The following is a 17,219-nucleotide window of genomic DNA, read 5'->3' on the forward strand; positions in this document are numbered from 1 at the left end:
AGAGAACAAAATAGTCACTTCCTGATTAACTGGAACCAAATTTTAAAAGTAAAAACGAAATTTGCAGTGGAGAAGCTGCGTGAATCTTTTCCTTATTTATTAAATTACTTGCCCCTCTGAAGACAATGCTGACACGCATTTTAAAGACACGAGACCCTGAGCAAAGATGCTCTTGACAGTTCTGGAGATAATTAATAATATAAAAACACTAATGCTGAACTGGTTAAAGCATTTTAAAATGACCAAAAAAACATTTCAGATGTTTTACAATGTGCTCAGCCTGCTGGTTTGTCCATTCACACATATTTTTATCACATAATGTCTTATAACAAAATCACATGACCTTTTTAATGCGCATACTGGAATTTGTTTGGTAAACATAATACCATCGTAGTGTGTAGAACATATTTTTTGTCAAATAAAAAGTTTATCTTACTTAAGTATGTGTACATGTTTTTAATGCACATTTTCAAAATTGATGCATATCTTGGCATTTCCATCAACTGTTTTATGTGCATACTCAAAATGCACACAAAAAATAGGTGGATAGAAACATAGCTACTGAAGTCATAAGTAATGATTGCTGAAAGTTAATTTTTCACAGAAATAATTTTTTTTTTCTATATTATATAACAGTAATAATCATTTACAAATAATATTTGTACTGTATTTTTGATCAAATAAGTACAGACTTGGTAAGAATAAGAGAATCTTTATGGGGAAAAACCCAAAACATCTGCATGGTGATATGTGTGTATATATATATATATATATATATATATATATATATATATATATATATATATATATATATATATATATATATATATATATTTTTTTTTTTTTTTTTTTTTTGAAAAAGTGTTTATGAATTTACATAATGATTTTGTGTATATATATATATATATATATATATATATATATATATATATATATATATATATATATATATATATATATGTATATATATACACACAAAATCATTATGTAAATTCATAAACACTTTTTCTAGAAAAAAAAAATTGCATAGAATGCGAAACATTATCAATTGCCTTTTAGTTCTTGCATACTCCAAGGCATTAAGCAAATTTGACAAAGCCTCATCCATGTTAGCCAGCTAGATGGTGTTATCTTAGTGACAAACTGCCTGGATTTGCATTACAACACATCACAGAAAACCAAGCATTCAAACTTGCAAAGTAGATGTTCAAGATCAATGAACATTCAGTGCTGCAAGGTCTATAGGCCACTGTATCTATTGCCTTTTTCTGATCTTTCATTCAAATATTGTAAAATGACTTTGGGACAGTAGGTGGTATTTGTGGTAAAAAGTTTGTTTTGGTAATCTTTAATCAATATCTGACTATTTGTTTCTGCATTTGGAGTGTTGGTGCTTGTGTTGACATCAGTTTGAAGGCTTCTGCCACAATATTCTTGCCCCTACCAGCATGTAATGATTTTGCCAAGAACAAAAAACAGCATTTTTGTTCATACCTGTTCCCTACCTGTAAACCCAACCATAACTGTAATTTTTCCCCAAAATCAGAGAGGAATAATAGTATATCAGGATAACACTTGTGTACACAGTAAAAAAATATATGATCAACTAGTCCTGTAGGCATATGTTTTTAGGTCATTGTAACTTATTGAACTAAGGTAGTCATGTTTTCTAACTTAATTTTCTAAGTTGTGCAAACTGTTTTAAGTCAGTTTAACATAATATAGGTTCAATGACTCATAAGGTTAATTTGATTCAGCTTAAAAATTTAAGGCAACAAGGATTTTTTTGCATAAACCTAACCGTAAGCCTAAATATTAATCGAATCACTTAATTCTGATTGGCTGATGGGAATTTTGTTCAAGGATCAACATAGATATTAATCCAGGAACATATCCTACTTGGAGAAATCAGGTTGGTGCCTTTTACCATTAGTTTGCTATAAGTGAATGATGTGCAAAAAGAAAGTGAAGATTTCTACTCAATATTCTTTTCAGATGAAAGTACATGAACATGCTGAAATAAAAGTCTCAGCATCTTCCAGTTCATGTGGACATTAAAGGGGTGGTCCAGAGTGTATTTTTAAGGCTTGGTTGTGTTTATAAGTTGCAAAGCAATGTGTGCTCATGCTACATTTGTGAAAAATCACGTTATTTTTTTATATACATTACGCTGATTATATACTGCTACTCCGCTAACATGAAAACGACTGTCATATTTCCCAGTTCCTCTAAAGGCCCGCCCTCAAGAGGCTCTGATTGGTCAGCTAACATAATGTGCTGTGATTCGTTATATGTCTCCTTCTCATATCTTTTGCTAGTTGGTTATTTCAGATGTAGAACTCACAGTAAGATGCCGTATAGAGAGACACTGCAGCTGAAGATTGTGGCTGTTTACAGGGGTTTGACTGATAAATATGAGTGCCAAGCAGCATTTCATGCATGTAATTGATAAATTTTAACACATAAAAATACATACAAGTTGTGGCTCACAATCCACAGCTTCGTCTATTATGGTTGGAGCTGCTCCTTTTAGGAGTTTTTAGCCAAATCCAGCTCTGAACTGGGAGAGATTCTGGAAGCTATCCTTTGTCAAATGCTAACTGTATATTTTATTATAATTCTCTGGAACATAAATGAAATGAAACTGTAAGCACTTCTATCTTTGTGTACTGTCCTTCAGAAGTCCAAATACAGAAACAGAACAAGCTCTGTGGAAATAGCAGCATTTTGCACGACATTCTAACTTTCCATGCTATAACATTACAGCGCCTCTAGCCACGCCCCTTCACTGCACAGGGTGTGCGCGCGAGGTGAATGCATGTAACCTGAAGTGTTTGTGATCTCACTAACTCGAATGTATTTTTTGTAGTCCCTAAATTTAGTTCGCTGTAGGCTTTTCTAAGCTAACTCTGTAAAAGCCAATGTCTCTAACTAACTTTGAGAATATTACATTCAGAAATGTTGTTTATGTTCACACAGCTACATTACACATCAACTAAAGTTTAAAGTATGATATCGTTGTGGACCACCCCTTTAAAACTGATTCATTCAAAGAGAAAAAGCCAATACGATCAAACATAAAACCAGGGATTAGTGTAAAGTGTGATGCAACTCTTAACAAATCACTTTTGAGCAAACACACATGAACATCACTGCAATGTACATGTATGTTTACTCATAAAATCTTAAATCATCCTTCCTCTATTCAAGAAAAGAATGACGGCAACTTTTGAATTAGCTTCTGTGATTCTACGGCATGACACATACAAAAGTCAACAGCATCCCTAACAATGCAGACAGGCCAGTATTTGCATATGATTTTAATACAAAGATTGTCCTGTTCCCTTTTGAGATTAGCATATCATCGGCTCAGGTAAACTTAAAGGATGTGAGAAAGTCTTACGAAGAAAGTGCAAATCGGGGCAGCTGAAATACTTACTGCTGGCTGCTGCTGCATTCTGATAAACTGGTGAGGGAGACGTCTTGGGCGTGGTGTGAGAGGTGGGCGTGGTTTCAAAAGGGGGTGTGGTCTGGTATAGCTGCTGTGGGTGGAGGCCGGGGCCTTGGACTGGCTGGCCAATGAGAGGTGGAAGGGGGCAAGACGATTCTTGTATGGGATAATGTGGGTGCAGAGGACCTCCAGAAGGGCTTTGATACGGGTAACACTCCTCCGCCTGGCCATTGGACGACTGCTGGAGGTGCATTATTGGGTCCAGGTGGGATGTGTTAGAGGGAGCTTTGGGGCCATTATTTAGGGGTGGCAGGGGAAGGGCGACAGGCAGGCCAGGTTGCTTGACTGCCATTACAACTGGGGGCGATGCAGCGGGTAAGGGGGCATACATGTGGGCAGAGGACCAAGTGGCGTGTTTGAGGTCCTGCTGGGATGTTGGAGGGGAAAGAGGGATTTGTTTGATGTTGCGAGGTGGAGGGACCACCCCTTGCTGCACAGGGGAGAAAGCAGAAGCCAGAGAGGTGGATAGCTGGGAAAGCTGCTGGGCCTTTTTTTGAGGCGAGTCCACCATGTGGTAACCACCCTCATGGAGAGGAGGGGTGGCGGTATGGGCGGAGGATGCAGCAGGGTTAAGGTGAGCATAGGAAGGGGGCAGAGTGTTAGCCCGATATTGTCTGAGGTCATGCAGAGAGGTTTCGGACTGAGAAGCAGATGCTGACACTTTAAACTGAAGGGTGGAGACTGAGAAACAGAGAAAGAGACAAAACGGTTCAACACAAATGACAAACGAAAAGAGAGAAACGTGAGAGTGATGAAAATCAGGCATCAAAGTGTACAAAGGAAACTCAAAAAAGATGAAATAGGAGCAAAATATATGACTTTTTTAAAAAGCATGTCACATCATATGCCTTGCAAACAGGTGAATCTCACAAAAACTGTTTATTCAAACCATTATTCATAATCAGTGTCAAACTTGTGAGCATATTTTATAGTTATTCTTAAAGGTAATTGTCAAATACTCTGAAATAATCATAATTTACTCAAACCCATACCAAACCAATCCAGTAAATCCAGATCAATTTCAGGAGAAATAAAGAATTTTCAGGTTGCTAAACAATTCCTTTTTTTTATTTGAGGAAGAAATATCATTTCCACATGTATTTAAGACATTTCATGAGATTCACCAAAACAAAACTTACAAATATGAAAGATGGCTATCTCAGCTGAACTGATAAATGCTTAAGCAGAAACAGAAAGAGAGCATGTGTTTATGAGAGGGGATGGACAGTGTGAGCTGTTTGGACAGGGGATCTGTTTTGTGGCCAGAGAATTTGATATTCCTCAATGTTAACACTTCAGCAGACAATGAAGTATGTAGGGTTATTCTCTGAGTGGTTGTGTGTGTGTGTGTGTATTTGAGAGTATGTAGTCTCATATCATACTGCACAGGGGTGCAGCATCTTCAGTCTACCTGCAGAGCCAGATGTTCGTCGTTCCCGTTCCATCTGCATCTGATGCTGGTCCATCATTTGCCTAGGAATAAACATTCACTTGCGTTAAAGTTAGGCTAAATTAATTATCTCTTAGTTCTCTGTATGTTCTGCTTACTGACACAAAAGCACGCTCATTGCAAAGTTTACATTGATGTTTCCATTTAAGCTCACATTCACACATGATCTTGAATGAATTTCTTTTCACTGTGTTTAACCCCATTTTACCCCATGTAGAGAAACGTTTCCCACCTGCAATTTAGAGGCAGAATTGAAACCGTTCTTTAAACCTTTTTATTCAGTTTTAACTTAAACATGTACCATGCAAAATTATGCAATGATATAACTGATATGCATATCATATCCATCATATTCATTCGAGTGGAAAGATTTTTAGTCCAAAAAAGTCCATTCATAAACTTGATAGTGAAACGGCTATATACAAATCATATATACAGTATATATATACAGTATATATATATATATATATATATATATATATATATATATACAGTATACACACACACACACACACACACACACACACACACACATATACACATTATATATACACATCATACAAATGATTTAATATTATATTAGTCTTCATTTGCTGAATTCATCCAATCAATGACACTGACACACACAGCAAATGATTTAAAAAGTGTTAATCCAGTGTTTAGTAGTGTGCTGTACAATGTGAAGCGTCAGTTTATAGATGTGCTGAATTAATTGATAACCTTGGGTAAGTACGATCAGTGTAAAATATCAAGCAAGGTACCTAAGGTATTTGTTTACCTGATCTCACCATTTACTATTTCAAACATGAAAACCCCTAATGAGTTTAAAAATGCCAGACTGCTGCTCGTCATCTGACCACTAGATGGCACAATCTTATCTAAACTTATCATGTTTTGACAGCAGTCATGACCATCTTCATGACAGCAAATATGTGAACATTTCAAGTTTAAAATAAATCACATTCAATTCATCCAATTCATATGAACTAATTTCCTTAACACTTCTGACTGGCTTTTAGAAAGTCCTGTAAACTCATGTCATTGGTTAAGCCACAGTATCTTAGACTTTACAGACCTGAAACTTGCCTATAGCACTTATTCATTGTTGCTCTTATAGTTGTGTAAATAGCATCCTTGTCCTCATTTGTAAGTCGCTTTGGATAAAAGCGTCTGCTAAATGACTAAATGTAAATGTATCTGTAAAGTGTCACAGAGAAACTGAACCTTTCAAGGGAGTCATAAAACAGCATTATATAACCTGAAAAATCAGAAATAGTCTGTAATTCAGGCCAATGCCCAATGTTTTAAAGCTTGATAAAAGTGTGACAGATGCCTCAAAAAAAGCTAATGTCATCAGAGACTCTCTTCGCACCTCCTTTGAGCCTCGCCATCATCTGTCACCGGTCCGTTCTGACGATGTGCTCCTGGACCTGAAAAAAAAAGAAGAATGTTTAAATGTAACTGTCTTTCAGGACCTTTCCCACTACTGGCATGGGACTAGAAAGGCATAAATATATGCGGGAATAGTTGGCGGATCATTCCGCTTTGATAACCCCTGATGACTATTGCCGAGTTCAGACTGCATGATTTTCAAAGTAGTCCTATCATGGATGTTTTCACACTGCATGATTATCTGGGGTAGCTTTCTATCGGTGCTGTGTTTACACTGTAGGATGGATCAGTGAATGGTGGTTTCACACTACATGACTTTAAAATAGGAAGAATCGCCAACAACATTGTCCAAACTACGTCTCACAATGGGTGACATGGGTGCTCCTGCCAAACTTTTTCCTCCACTTTTTGGGACCAAATAAACAAAAAAAAATCACAGACAGCTCCAGATATTTAGTACGCCAAATATCTCAAAGGTGTCGGCGACTCATCTGCGATTCTCTCAGGTCACATCTTTGATAGTTCATACTGTGTGATTGTTATTCACGTGAACGAGCACAGATTTGCCTGTGTTTTCAGGCATTTGTCTGTGATTTTTCAAAACCTGTCGGCGAGTCAAAATCTGGGCTAAAATCATGCTGTCTGGACTTGGCATAAGGAAAATGAATGAATGTCTAACAGGAGATGTAAAACAGCATTTAGGTTACCTTAAAGTTCCCTGATTGTGCTGTTTTAATGGTTCCTTTAAGGTCTGTTTTGTTGTTCTTTAGTAAGCTTTTCTACTTATAAAGTGGAGAAACAATCTTTCTTTTAAAACTTCTCCTTTTCTAAGACCTACAGTACTCTGCTCTGATTGGTCTTCTCAATCCGTTTAGATTGGTCTAAATCAGAGATGCCCAAAATAAGGCCCGCGGGCCAAAGTTGGCTGATGTAACCTTTGATTTGGCCCACCATCCCATCTGAGAGAAGAAGTGAGTGTGATGGGGAGGGTTGAGGTGAATGCCTTTAACACAGAGATCCTCATTTTTAATTTGACGTAACCTTTTTTTGTTTGTTTTATTACTGAGCTAAAGAGCCAACTGACATTAAATGTTTCATTTAAATGTTGTAAATGAATCAGATTTTTAAGAAATGTAAATACTGTCACTCGATGGATAGAGGACTATGCACAAGACAACGACAAGCAAATCAAGGCAAAAACTAGTGCAATTCTGTTTTCAATTAGATTATTTTGCTTTTTATTGTAATAAGTGCATTATTAAATGTAAAAAACTGTATTAGTTAATATAAAGCAGTGTTTTCTAGTCATTTCTAAACATTATTAAATAAACTAGGAAATTACCCATGGCAACTTTATTCACCTTCGACCCACTAGCCTCAATCATGTTTGAATTTTGGCTCTTCTTAAGAAAAAGTTCAGGCACCCCTGGTCAAAAGCTTACCACACTAGTCAGAAACCAAACACACAACACTGTTTTTAAATTTTAATTTCAGCTCCAAAGACTTCCAGTATCCTAAGAAATTATGCAAACTAAAGAAAAGTAATTAATTCAATAGTGAAATATCAAAAAACTAACTAATCGACACAAACCTCCATCCCAAACAGGATTTGAGAAGGAAATTCCTTAATGGTAAGTTACAGCAAGTGTACAATAACTAACCACATAATTCTGCTGAGATTAATGAAAACGCCAGACTTCTGTTGAGCACTGAATTTTGTGCTTCAGCCAATTCCCTCAGAGACAACACAGTGCATATATGATTTAAGTAAGAAATTTATTTAAAAGCTTCAGCGATACTAATAGGAGTTGAATATCCTTTTCTTATATAGCCCTATATACAATACAAATTGTGTCAAAGCAGCTTTAGAGAAATGCGCAAGAAAAGCAATAACAGAAAATGTATGTGCCGAGGTTTTATATCTTTTTTTGACTAAATATTAAAGTCAGATTTTCCCTCAAACCCAACACCCCATTACTTATAGACTTAGCACAGTCATTCCATAATGGTTATAGGGTGTTAAGGAGCTCTGCTAATAATGGTAAACATGGCTCTCGGGTTACTGAGAAGATGACTATTTACGTCATATGACATTCAGGCACTCAGTATGAAGCATGAGAGCTGAAGGGAAGAAGGAAGGCCCACAGTGTGGGCAAATCTAATGCGCTTGATAATCAATGGTTGCTAGGTATCATCAAACACAATTGAGTTTAGCCTGTCAAAAATCTGTCTGCTGTGAATATAAGGTGGCAAGTTAGAAAGCGGTTCAGTATGATGAGGTCTTTAAAAGTTCATTATTAAAAGTTAAACAGTTTATTAGTGGTGTAAGGATTACAAATCTCACGGTTCGAATCACGTTATGGTTTTTTTGTCACAGATAGGACCATTTTTTTGGTTCAGCCAAAAAGAGGAGATGAAAAAAAATTTATTTACTTTCCCATTTATTACAAAAACAGTACTGCAAGACACTTCTGGTTTTAAAAAACAGAACTTAGAACCAGTAATTTTATTAAAATAAAATGAAGAAATAACAAGCTGAATAAAAATAAATAGTAAAATATTCAGTACTGTGAAAAATTCACTGTTACTCCTACTGTTGCTGATAACGCTAAATGTATGAATCTAACATTATAATTTGTACAACCCATATTTATTTTTATTTTCACTCACTCAAAACTTCATATTTCATTGCTGGATGTGTCATTTTTGAAGAATTATTCAGTGGCATATTCTTGATGACTGGTTGTCGCCACCTACTGATTAAATAATGTAATTGCTGCCAACTTTCATTTTTGAGCATCAAGTTAAATGCATATGATGGTGATTTTAATCTTTACCAAAAACATCAGTGATTTTATCTAAACTATAAACTGTTTTCCCAGTACTCCTGTATTATTTCACTGTTTGTAACTTCATAACTAACTCAAAAGACTAAAGACTGAATCTCTTTCTTGATTTTTGCATTTTTCAAACACAGAATTTGAAAGCAGCAATTGGAAATTAATTGTGCAGCTTACACTGAATGCATTCATGCAGGCTAACCAAGTAGTGATAGAAAACACTTTTAATGAAACCTACCACATCCCTATTAACCTACCACAACTTCTCCCGTCATCATTAAATATTACAGGAAAGCTTAAATGCTTTCATACATGTGATTTAAATGATGTGAGAGGTGATCTTTCAACGATTGTTACAAATTTAGGATTAATCTACAAGTAAAAAAAAATAAGTATTAATCCGCAGGTCAGGGATGTTCCGAACCTTGGGTTGTGATCTGTACGAATCACCGATCAACCGTAATCCGTTACACACCTACTGTTTATACACATGGTTTTAAAGGTGTTCATGGAATTTAAAAGCTGACAAAAAAGAGCAACATTTACCTGTGTTTAACAGTGTGTGTTAAATTGCAAGTTGTTTACAGGCGAATTCATAACAAGATTACAAAATATAATATAATGTTGGATTATGGCAGTTCATTTACACAATAATGGCATTTTGAAAATAATTTTAAAGCACAAGTGAAAACATTAATTATATAAACATTTATAAACAGAGTCATTTTCATCCGATCCATGTGAACGGGAGAACTTGTATGTGAAACTAACATAAAAACTCTTAAAAACATCATAACTCATCCATTTTACATCAGTTCATTTTTATGTAAACAAACTCTACTATTTTTACAGGTGATAATGATAAACAATCGAATTCATCAGTCAATTCTCAAGTATTTAAAGCTGCAGATGACAAAACAGCAGCGAAAAAAACAAACATACGTAATCTTCAGCAACAATATTCTTAACTACACCCTTTTTACCATTAGCTTCTGTGAGGTAAGGATAAGCAAAAAGAAAGCCCCGCCCCTACTCAATATTCTGTCTCTGTTGGAAGAACATACTGAATTAAATCTCTCAGCATTTTCCATTTCATGCGGATTATAAAGTGATTTGTCTTATTATGAATGGACTTGAAAATTTTGGTTGTGTTACTGTAATGATAATCACAAATAAATACACATTCAGCCATCAGCAAAAACAAAATAATCTTTAAAAACACAAGCTAAACTAGAAAGGGATTAAAGAAAGTGCCCACAGAAGAATTTTCAGCTGTCTCCTAAATATCATCAGGGATTTAGCATTAAATATGGTCTCAATGCAATCTCAGCATTAATCCAACACTCAAAATCTTCACTCCAACAATGAAAAACAACCATCAGCCATCTAGGAGAGAATAAGAGAAGTTTATTTATAAACAAATGTCGAGAGGATCACGTGCTTTTGATTGTTCACAACTGTTCCAACTTTAGCTAATGACTGATTATCCTATCGGACGATCCTTAACTCACCATAAATAACCAGACTTTACTGATCTCAATATATTCGTCTTGAAGAACCCCCCCACCCCCCCCCACCCAACCCCACTTTCCCTCCTTTCAAACGGGCGTCACGGTGGCCAGCGATTAGCACTGTTGCCTCACAGCAAGAATGCCCCTGGTTTAATTCCTTTCCAAACCAGGCGGCATTTCTCTGCGGAGTTTACTGGTTCTCCCCGTGGTCGCGTGGGCTTTCCCCGGGTCCTCCGGTTTCCTCCCACAGTTTAAAACAATCACTCTAAACAATTAATCCACAATATTTTAGCTAAACTCTGAGTACACCTTTCAACATCCATATCTGACACTTAGCTACAATAAGCAAGAGGGGGAGTCATCGAGATCTACCTGAGCTCAAACTCCCCTCTCACCTTGCAACGGGAAGGGAGCCCAGGGCTCGAGGATCTTATATGCTCAGGGCTCTCTCCCGGGACAGCACGCCAAACTAGCTTTATTATCAATCATCAGCTAAGTGTGAACTCTTGAAAGAACATTAAGCGATAAAAAAATGACTAACGGAAGTAACCAAACTAATAAAAGCAGCAGTTTGTGTTTTCCATATTACATTATTTAAACCTCAGGGCAGCCTTATTGATCATCAACAAAACAAACTCCTACAGGGCACTGAAGGAATACCTATTATATAACAAACAGTAAATACAGTACTGCATGATTAATAAGCCAGAGAGTGACGTATGCGGTTTCTTTCAATGGTTCTTACAGGCTGAGTAAAAGAGAATGATAAATGAGACCTTTACACCAGCACTTGTCAGCAGGCTCAGTCTGAGTCTAAACAAGCTTGAGAGGAAGCAGACGACAGGTGGGACTCGGCTTTCACATTTAATGATGAAATGATCCATGTCCTTAAGGTGATTATGGGAGTCGAAGCTCACTGAAGCATGCATCATATCCAAAAGCATCATTCAAATTATTGCGAGATCCACATTTTAATGAGAGTACAAAAATAACCCTGTCATAACTCTCAATGTAATGAAATTATGCATACATACAAAGCTGAAAAGCTAGTGTGCATGCTGTTTTTACATCTACGAGGGAAAACACAATCAAAATCTGAACATCCACAGAAATAAGTACATTGTTCATGTGAAGCTGCTTTTCACATTTTCCCAAATCACTAAATCACTGATAAACTTTATACCACATGTGACATAACTAGAGGTTTAATGGCACACAAAAACAATGGTGCGGATCACAAAAATGGTTCGGATTAAACTGTAAAGTTATGGGTTGGTATAGCTGGGGGAAAGCTGAACATAAATATTCTACTTGGTTGATAAAATTGCGTAACAAAACAACAACAAAAAAACTATGGTTTATTATACAAAGTATAGCTCTGCCTTTAAATAACTTCAATTGTATTTATAGTTTGCCTAAAATATACACTCATCGGCCACTTTATTAGGTACAACTGCTTGTTAACGGAAATTTCTAATTAGCCAATCACATTGCAGCATGGTCAAGACGATTTGCTGCAGTTCAAACCGAGCATCAGAATGGGGAAGAAAGGTGATTTAAGTGACATTGATGGTTGTTGGTGCCAGATGATCTGAGTATTTCAGAAACTGATTTACTGAGATTTTCACGCACAACCATCTCTAGGGTCTACAGCAAACGATCTGAAAAGAGAAAATATCCAGTGAGTGGCAGTTCTGTGGGCGCAAATGCCTTGTTGATGTCAAAGGTCAGAGGAGAATGGCCAGACTGGTTCGAGCTGACAGAACGGCAACAGTAACTCAAATAACCATTTGTTACAACCGAGGTGTGCAGAAGAGCACATGAACACATCAAATCTTGAGGCAGATGGGCTACAGCAGCAGAAAATCCCACCTGGTGGCACTCCTGTCAGCTAAGAACAGGAAACAATCCCCAATTCAATTGTGAGGCTACAATTCCCACAGGCTCACCAAAACTGGACAATAGAAGAATAAAAAATGTTGCCTAGTCTGATGAGTCTCGATCTCTGCAGCGATATGCAGATAATAGGGTCAGAATTTGGCATTACAACATGAAAGTACGGATCCATGCCGCCTTGTATCAAATGGTTTGTTTTTTTAATTGTAAATTTTCATCAAAAAGTATATAGTAAACATATATGAATATAATAAAAATATAAAAAAAGTATTTATTGTTTGAATTTACTGATAAAACAAACTGTATTTGTTTATCAAACGTAACTGTTGTAAATGAGGGCGATGCCAACCCTCTTGTGCACCACCAGAGGGAACCATCGCCAGAATTCTGATTCGACTCACGGACTCAAAATCCCATAAGCCCTGCTACCTGGCACTGATTACGGTCCAGGTGCAACTCATCAGCTCTCGTGTATATATACCACACTCACGCTCCGGTTCTTTGCGAAGTCTTGATTTGCCTGGCTGTCATTTCTGAGCGTTCCATACTCCCTGCTTCGGACTGATCTGTGTTTCTGACCCTGTGCTTGTTCTACGATTACGAAAGACATCTGCCTGCCCCTGATCTCCAGCCTGTTATTCTGACCAGTAAGATATCTGCCTGCCTTTGAACTTTTGCCTGTCCCACGTTCTGTCTCCTGGATTGCCCCTTTGTGTTTGTTTGTATGTGTGCTCTTAATAAAGCTTGCAAATGGATTCAATGCCTTCTGACTCATCACAACAGAAGACTTCGCCGCTACAGAATCCAGCAGCTTTAGCACAAGTCTCGACTGAACTTTCCGCTCAAGCCACTCAGTTAGCCACCCATCATCAACAACTCACCCATCTAACTTCTCTCACGGAGGAACTGGTGAGAGCTATGCAGCAACTCCGTCATCCGAATCCTGCAGTTACCCCGCCTGCTACCATGACAGCTTCTCAACCAACGCATGTCTCCAATGCTCCGGCTACCGTAAGTCCCCGATTAGCTTTTCCTGAAAAGTTTGATGGGTCACCTTCTCGCTGCAAAGGCTTCTTATTGCAATGCAAACTATTTGTTAACCAACAACCTGCATTATATCCCACTGATTCTAGTCGGGTGGCTTTTGTATGCAATCTGTTAACGGGGAAAGCGCTGGAATGGGCTACAGCGATATGGAAGGAGGAGGAATGTAACTATCCCACATTTGAAACTTTTCTCAAGCAATTTCGGGAAGTGTTCGAACACCCAGCAGATGGGAGAAGCCCCGGTGAGCAGTTACTTTCTCTTACACAGGGGCGTAACACAGCTGCAGAATACGCCCTGTCATTTCGCACTCTCGCCGCTCAAACTAACTGGGTTGAGGATACACTGAAGACACTATTCAGACGGGGTCTGAATACCAATCTACAATCTGAATTGGCTTGCCGTGACGAAGGAAAGAAATTGAACGAACTCATTGAACTTACCATCCGTCTTGATCATCTGATTCGCAGCCGTAGAAATCCTCGCACACAGCTCCATGTTTCAAGTGACACGCCCCCTGATGAACCCATGCAACTGGGTTTCACCCGTCTCACCCATGAAGAAAGAATGCATCGATTGCAAAATCATCTATGCCTGTACTGCGGTCAATCAGGGCACAGGAAATCCACCTGCAGCGTACGACCTCAGACACCAGTTCAATCGGTGAGTCCTTCCCATGTTCCTGCACTTTTCAGTGTACTGATTCCTGTAATTATTAAATTTGATAAAAGAATGATTAATACTACGGCTCTTGTCGACTCTGGATCTGCCGGAAACTTTATATCTAAGAAATTTGCTTTATGTCACGAACTATCTCTCAGCTCATATGATTCCTGTCTTGCAGTGGAAGCACTAGACGGTCGTCCTGTGGGTGAAGGACGCATCCGTATGATTACGAATAAGCTACAGTTACAAGTTGGTGTTCTACACATTGAAGAAATGCAATTCTACATTATTGATTCAGTTAATCATCCACTGGTGTTGGGACTGCCCTGGTTAAGGCGACATGATCCTCATATCTCCTGGAGGGACGGACAGATATTGCAGTGGAGTGAGTCATGCATGAAACAGTGCATCCAGCCCATTCACAAAATCCCATTACGAACCACCAATGTGTTACCTGAACTCGTCGATGAACTAATCCCCATTGAGTACCATGACTTACATGAAGCTTTTAGCAAACAAAAAGCTACTCAACTTCCCCCACATCGACCAAGTGATTGTGCTATTGAGCTAATTCCAGGTTCAAGTCCTCCCACGGGTCGAATATTCCCTCTGTCACAACCTGAGCACAAGGCAATGTCTGAATATATCGACGAGGAATTGGCCAAGGGTTTCATCCGCCCTTCTACATCTCCTGCTTCAGCTGGATTCTTCTTTGTAAAGAAGAAAGATGGCAGTTTACGTCCCTGTATTGATTACCGAGGGCTCAATGAAATCACCGTAAAATTCCGCTATCCATTACCCCTCGTACCTCCTGCCCTGGAACAATTAAGAAAGGCTAGATATTATACCAAGCTTGATCTTCGCAGTGCATATAACCTTGTCAGAATCCGTGCTGGTGACGAGTGGAAGACCGCGTTTTCCACCACTAGGGGGCACTATGAGTACACGGTAATGCCCTTCGGCCTGTCAAACTGTCCATCCGTGTTCCAATCTTTTATGAACGATGTCTTTCGGGATATGCTGGATCGCTGGGTCATCATTTACATCGACGACATCCTCATATATTCAAACACGATGAAGGAACATGTTGAACATGTACGTATGGTGTTGCAACGCATGATTCAACATCGTCTGTACGCCAAATTAGAGAAGTGTGAATTCCACCAGACACAGGTCGCCTTTTTGGGATACGTCATCAGTGCAGAAGGGATTACCATGGATGATACGAAGGTACAGGCAGTTCAACAATGGCCGTTACCCCAGAATCTCAAGGAGTTGCAGCGATTTCTAGGTTTTGCCAACTTCTATAGACGGTTTATCAGAGGCTTTAGTTCAATAGCCGCACCATTAACAGCCATGACCAAACGAAATTCCCACAAACTATCCTGGTCCTCTGAAGCACGCCAAGCATTTAGCGATCTGAAGACTCAATTCACCACAGCTCCTATTCTCCGTCATCCCAACCCAGACCTACCTTTCATTGTGGAAGTGGATGCATCCAACACAGGAGTCGGTGCTGTGTTATCTCAACGTCAGGGTCAACCATCCAAAATGTATCCATGTGCCTTCTTCTCCCGTAAATTGACCAGCGCAGAACGAAACTATGATGTGGGAAATCGCGAATTACTGGCAATGAAATTAGCCCTGGAAGAATGGAGACACTGGCTGGAGGGGGCTAGCCAGCAATTTACCATATTAACTGACCACAAGAATCTGGAATATCTTCGCTCAGCCAAACGTCTAAATCCCAGACAAGCTCGTTGGGCTTTGTTCTTCACCAGATTCGACTTCATTGTCACCTATAGACCCGGGAGTAAAAATAGTAAGGCAGATGCACTTTCCAGGCTATCAGAGGATAAAACCCCAATTAGTGATGAAACCATTATTCCTACGAACTTACTAGTGGCTCCAGTACAGTGGGACATACTTACCGAGATCCAAGAGGCCAACCGAGAAAACAACCCTCCAGTAGACTGTCCGAATCACCTGATTTTTGTACCCAATAACATACGTACCAGATTACTGACCCATATTCATGACACTCCCAGTTCGGGGCATCCAGGCATCACGGCAACTTTGGAGTTAGTCAAAGCCCGTTTCTGGTGGCCGTCCCTCACGAAGGATGTAATTAATTATGTTCAGAAATGTAAAATTTGCCAAAGCACGAAGGCATCTCACCAAACCCCTGCTGGCCTGTTACAACCGCTACCGGTTCCGCAACGGCCCTGGTCCCATATAGCGGTGGACTTCATTACGGATCTCCCTGTTTCCCAGAACAACACAGTCATTCTCACGGTGGTTGATCGTTTCTCCAAGGCTTGTCGCCTAATACCGTTGCCCAAATTGCCCTCTGCCTTTGAAACCGCAGAAGCCCTGTGCAATCATGTATTTCGAATGTTTGGCTTACCTGATGATATCGTCTCAGACAGGGGATCCCAATTCACTTCCCGGGTATGGTCCGCTCTCTGTAAAAATCTAAATATTAATGTTAGTCTCACCTCAGGGTACCATCCTCAATCCAACGGCCAAACTGAACGTATGAATCAAGAAGTCATTCGATTTCTACGTTCCTACTGTCATCAGCAACAGCACGACTGGAGTCGCTATCTGATGTGGGCAGAATATGCACAAAATTCATTAATAAAGCCAGCCACGGGTATTACGCCATTCAAATGTATTCTTGGCTACCAACCATCCCTGTTTCCATGGTCCGGAGAACCCACTGAGTTACCTGCTGTCACGGATTGGCTGCAGCGGAGTGAGGATGTCTGGAACCAGGCTCACAGACATCTCATGAGGGCAGTCAGGAGGAGAGAGATTCAGGCGAACCGTCACCGACGCCAGGGACCCACGTATCAACCGGGGCAGTGGGTGTGGTTGTCGACACGAGACCTTCGTCTGAGATTGCC

At 39.0% G+C, this 17,219-nt stretch overlaps 1 protein-coding gene across 18 annotated transcripts in view; it reads right to left on the reverse strand.

The window, feature by feature from the left end:
• Positions 1-17,219, reverse strand: part of evla (Enah/Vasp-like a) — a 78,301-nt gene that overhangs the window by 7,078 nt on the left and 54,004 nt on the right. For 9 of the 18 annotated variants that reach the window (XM_087289440.1, XM_087289439.1, XM_087289437.1 and 6 more), the window contains 3 exons: positions 6,334-6,391; positions 4,923-4,984; positions 3,440-4,192 (listed from right to left, as the gene is read on the reverse strand). In XM_087289440.1, coding sequence (XP_087145566.1) covers positions 3,440-4,192; positions 4,923-4,984; positions 6,334-6,391 — 873 coding nt within the window. 18 annotated transcript variants of the gene reach the window in all.

The sequence above is a fragment of the Danio rerio genome, chromosome 17 (assembly GCF_052040795.2).
Source record: "Danio rerio strain M-AB ecotype USA chromosome 17, GRCz13ab, whole genome shotgun sequence".
Lineage (NCBI taxonomy): Eukaryota > Metazoa > Chordata > Actinopteri > Cypriniformes > Danionidae > Danio > Danio rerio.